Source organism: Olea europaea, chromosome 9 (genome assembly GCF_002742605.1).
Source record: "Olea europaea var. sylvestris chromosome 9, O_europaea_v1, whole genome shotgun sequence".
Classification (NCBI taxonomy): Eukaryota; Viridiplantae; Streptophyta; class Magnoliopsida; order Lamiales; family Oleaceae; genus Olea; species Olea europaea.
The window spans coordinates 14,964,490-14,969,419 of record NC_036245.1 but is presented as its reverse complement, the minus strand read 5'-3'; the positions used below and the strand labels follow the sequence as shown (position 1 = coordinate 14,969,419).

Genomic DNA, 4,930 nt, shown 5'->3' with positions numbered 1-4,930 from the left:
ATCGAATTAGCCACATCAAATTTCGATTTTTCAGCGGGATCAAAATTTGCAGCCACACCGCGTACCTTGTGTAGAAATTGAAGTGTATAAGTAGGGCATGGATTCATGAGAAAGAAGAGGGGGTCGAGGCACTTGTACCCTCCTGCGGTAGTTCCATAAAACATGCTAACATGAGAATCCATGGCGACGGGCAAAATGTAATGGTCGAGATCACCAGATAGTTGTGAAAACAAAGGGCTAAATCTCAGCAAATAAGGCTCCCTACAAGTTGTGCCCTCAGGGCAAACTACTAGGTCACCTTGACTCAACATTTTCTTCATTAACAATGCATCTTGATTTCTATTGCGTGCTAATCGGACGGTTTTGATTGGCGCTAGGAGCTCAGACATTCGACTTAGACTGTATGTAACTGCTGTTAATGGAGACTTGAGTCCATAAGAGATCATAAGAGGATCCAATAAGGTCCTGTGGTTACACACATATAAAAGGCCACCTTGACTTCTATTATGTTCTTGTTCCGAGGTAGAGTCGAGGCGCCTCTTTGGTACGTTCTTTAGACGAAGTTGGATCCCGGTGAAAGCTAGTATAGGAATGGCTATATTATAAGGCAATGACAAGGCAATGAAGCTCCTAATAATAGATAGAATACATCCCATAGGAAGCCACATGAACATGGATAGTGTAGCCAAAAAAGATGACCTAAAAGCCAATCTCCCATCATGGAATATCAATGGCTTTGGATATAAATTCCTCGGAAGTTGATTCCAATTCCTTCTGTCTCCTTCACTTACCAAATAAATCTCCTGTTGCATAAAATTCAAGAAAATATTAACTCATAAACACATTTAGTACGCTGAACTAGACAACATTAGACATAAAGATTTTAAACGATCACGTTTCTGGTCGAGATTTAAAATTACCTTACAATAAGAAAACCATTGGGAATCAAAAGATTTCTCGAAGCTGCTGACTCCAATAAGATTAGATGCATTCTTCTCGAAAAAAAATTCTCTTTTTTCTTCCATTAATCCTAGAAAGTAACCACCAAAAACCCTTAATTCTCTTCCATAAACAGACTCAATTTCTAAGTAATCTCTCAGAAAACTCTCAATCATTACTTGAGGCAAATTGCTTATAGCCACTTTCTTTTTACCTCTATTCAAGACCTCAAAAATTTCCATCCCTACATTTTCAAGAAAATATTTCGGCAAAACAGCACTTCCTGCTCTAAAACTGTCCTCCTTTAACCCAAAAAAACAAATCATTACCATAATTTTCAACCCGAAATCTTCGTTGCAAATATGAATAAAAGGATAACAAACGAAGAGCACGAAAGCCCTTAAAAGGCTTCCAGCTTCGAATGCTACCAACATGAAGTAAGGAAACAAAGAAGAAGATTTCAANAAACGCTAACGTCTCAAAAGTTTCATGCATTTTATCTTCTAATTAATAACTTGTGTTATGTGTGGGTCTCAAAAATTGAAATCCTGCAGTGTAACCCATACTTAGAACTTTGCATCCGTATGATAGTTCCAAATACAAAATTCTACAAGTATAGGATTCATGTACTTAGGAGTAAATTGGGGTGACCATGCTTTTGTATTAAGAAATTGTCGAGCCCTTTCATATAAAATGATTAAATTAATATATAGGATACTTTCAGTAGGGCCCTTTATATATGTCTGATTTAACCCCTGTTTGTTTCTCATTTTTGGAAAAATGAGAATGAAAAATATAACTGTAACAGATCCCATACAAAAGATATAAATTCAAATTTTGTGGCTTGATATAATGGATAACGGTCATATTTTTCATTTTAATGAGAAAAGAATGGGAACCAAACAGGGACTTAGTTTATCATTAAAAATCTAATGCATAAAATTTGGTGGGACTTAAAATAGAACATTTGTTTACCAAACACAAATAACGTTATATGTTTTTGTTAAATTCCCTTACATACACTAATTACTAAATCGTTCATCAACAAATATTCGTTTTATATTGATCAACTAAGAGGAAATTGTAGAAAGATGTATATAAAAACTGCATCCCAATAATTTGTTTGGGTGGTCTCAATTTATTGTAGGATATGTTTAGTGTTGTACTAAAAGATTAGACACAAAATATAGCATTTTCTTTATTTTATCGAGCACGTCATGCTAAACATACCAATCAAACTTTTTTGAAGTTTTCTTGAATTTGAACTGATTTAAATTCTTATGATATGGGCCGGGTTGACTTTGAATTGTATTTGTAGGTGTTCAAAATGCTAAAAGCTGAAAAGGGTAATCAAAAACTTAGAAGATGCATGTACATATACAATATAATATCCATTAAGAAGCATGGGCATAGCAAGGGGCTCATGACTTGCATGTGTATTGAATGCAAGTGATATAAGCCATGTTCACTAAGAATTTCTTATTCTTTTTTTGCTGTCGCGTCTAAGGATAAAGATTGTAGAAAAGTCAATAAATAATAGTTGATATCGAGATGATGATGCATTGAAAATACGTAGAGTATATCCACCAACGCGCAATTCGGTTTTGGTCAAACGGGATTTCCTCGTCTTTTTCAAGAAATTTTTATCATCTCTTGAACTATATGAAGAAGCATCCAAATTTTTAAGGTCACCAGTTTTTTTATTTATTATTATTATTGTTATTATTATTATTTGTTTTAGTGAAAAAAGGGATCTTCGTAGAGAACATTTATGATGTACTTCATAAGGGTAATTAGCACAAAACGTCCCTATCTCTCAATTTTTTTATAGAAAAGGTCACTACCTTTCATTTTTTAACGGATTACACCCTCATCTTTACCTTTTTTTTGAGCAAAACGTCCTTTTGTCAACTCTCCGTTAAATAAAAAGGGTAATTAGTACAAAAGGTCCCTACCTTTCAATATTATTGTACAAAACGTCTGTACATTTCATTTTTTAGCATAATTAGCACAAAAGGTCCCTACATTTCAATATTATTGTGTAAAACGTTCATAACTTTCATTTTTAGCATTTTCACCCCACCTTTTACTTTTATTGCTCAAAAGGTCATTTTTATCCATTTTTTTCAATAAAATGAAGATTTTAATTAGGGCTGGGCAAAACCCAACCCAACCCACTCAACCCGATCAACCCAAACCAACCCGATCGGTTTGGGTTGATTTTTTAAGTTCAATTGGTTGGGTTGGGTTTCGGGTTATGATTTAAAACCTAACCCAACCCACACTAACCCGATGAATTAAAAAATATATATATCTAAGATGAAAAAAAAAAAACTTAAATAAACACAATAGTAAAGATATAAAAATGACTTATAATTTATAAACGTCCATTTTTTTTTTATATAAATTGATTCCTATGAACACAATTTACAAATGAAATATTATTTCATAATAAAGTAAAAATTAAGAAGATGATGATGAAATGAATAAATCCCAAAAAATTGTAAAAAATAATAAAAATAATAAATACTTCATAAATTTTAAACTTATTTATACATCATTTTTCAAAAAGAATTTCTTACATAGGTATTTAAAAAAAAAAATCAGAAATTTTCAAGTAATTTCAAACTTTAAAAATTTATCTAAATTTAACAAAAATATAATCGAATCCAACTTTAATTGGACCAAAGCCCAAACCGACCAATCCAACCCAAACGAACCCAAATTTGATCGGGTTGGGTTGGGTTGATTTTAAATAAAATCGACAATGTTGGGTTGGGTTTAGGTTGGGGAAAAAACCGACCCAACCCAACCCATGCCCACCCCTAATTTTAACCTCATATTCAAATAAAAGAAAAGAAAGTTAATTAATTAATTAATTACAATCATAGTTCTAAATCTTTCAAAACATTATAGATAAGTTCTAAATTCTCTATTATCGCCACTTTCACAACCCCATCAAGCCACCACCAATAGATCCATATAACACCACATTTCGGCCACAACACTTATCGAACTCCAACACCACCAGCCTCGCCTCACTCTCCCCAATATCCTCCTCCATAGTATTGGTCACCAATCTATTCGAAACAACCACATTTACGGTGGTGGAGTCCGTTGGGCATGGTGGCCGAAAGATGGTGTTATGTAGATTTATAGTTGGCAGTTTAATAGGTTGTGAAAGTGGTGGTGGCTGAAAATTTATTATTTCTTTGTAATTTTTTAAAAATTTAAGGACTATGATTGCAGTTGATAATTTATCTTTTCTCTTTGTTTTATTGGAATAGAATGGTAAAATCCTCATTTTATTGAAAAAAAAAAAAGGGATGAAAATGACCTTTTGACCAATGACAGGTAGGGGTGAAAATGTTAAACAATGAAAGGTAAGGACGTTTTGTACAATAATATTGAAAATATAGGAACTTTTGTGCTAATTATGCCAAAAAATGAAAGGTTTGAACGTTTTGCACAATAATAATGAAAGGTATGGACCTTTTGTGCCAATTACCCTTTGATTTAACGGAGTATTTTAACGGGGAATTGACAGAAGGACGTTTTGCGCAAAAAAAAGGTAAACGTGAGGGTGTAATCAACCAAAAAACGAAAGGTATGAACCTTTTCCACAAAAATATCAAAAAGTAGGGATGTTTTGTGCTAATTACCTTACTTCATAACTATTAATATGCTCAATTAGGCCATAAAAAGGTTGAACTCCATTATTTTCCACTTCATCGTGTTGCTTTTCCAACTCGTTCTTGTAATAATCATAAGTTTATCTTCAAAGAGAGAAACAAGGTAATCAAAACCATATGAATCATTGCTCTATAATTTCTGCATAACCATTTCTATTAAAATTGGGTAAAATATCATAGCCGTCGTATGAGTTCAGTTCTTAAAGAATAATTCTCCCGTTGATTATTTATTTCATTTATAATCACCTTTTCTAAGGTTAAAAAAAGGAGAGGGGGGGGGGGGGGGGGGGGGGGGGCCC

General features: G+C 33.2%; 1 protein-coding gene across 1 annotated transcript in view; it reads right to left on the bottom strand.

Annotated features, from left to right (window-relative positions):
* Positions 1–4,003, bottom strand: part of LOC111400001 (probable glycerol-3-phosphate acyltransferase 3) — a 10,110-nt gene extending 6,107 nt beyond the window's left edge. Inside the window, exons 1-4 of the mRNA XM_023027482.1 lie at positions 3,894–4,003; positions 3,743–3,764; positions 921–1,409; positions 15–803 (exon numbers count right to left, since the gene is read on the bottom strand). Of these exons, the coding sequence (XP_022883250.1) occupies positions 15–803; positions 921–1,409; positions 3,743–3,764; positions 3,894–4,003 (1,410 nt within the window). The remainder of the gene's footprint in view (positions 1–14; positions 804–920; positions 1,410–3,742; positions 3,765–3,893) is intronic.
* Between the last annotated feature and the right edge of the window lie 927 nt (positions 4,004–4,930).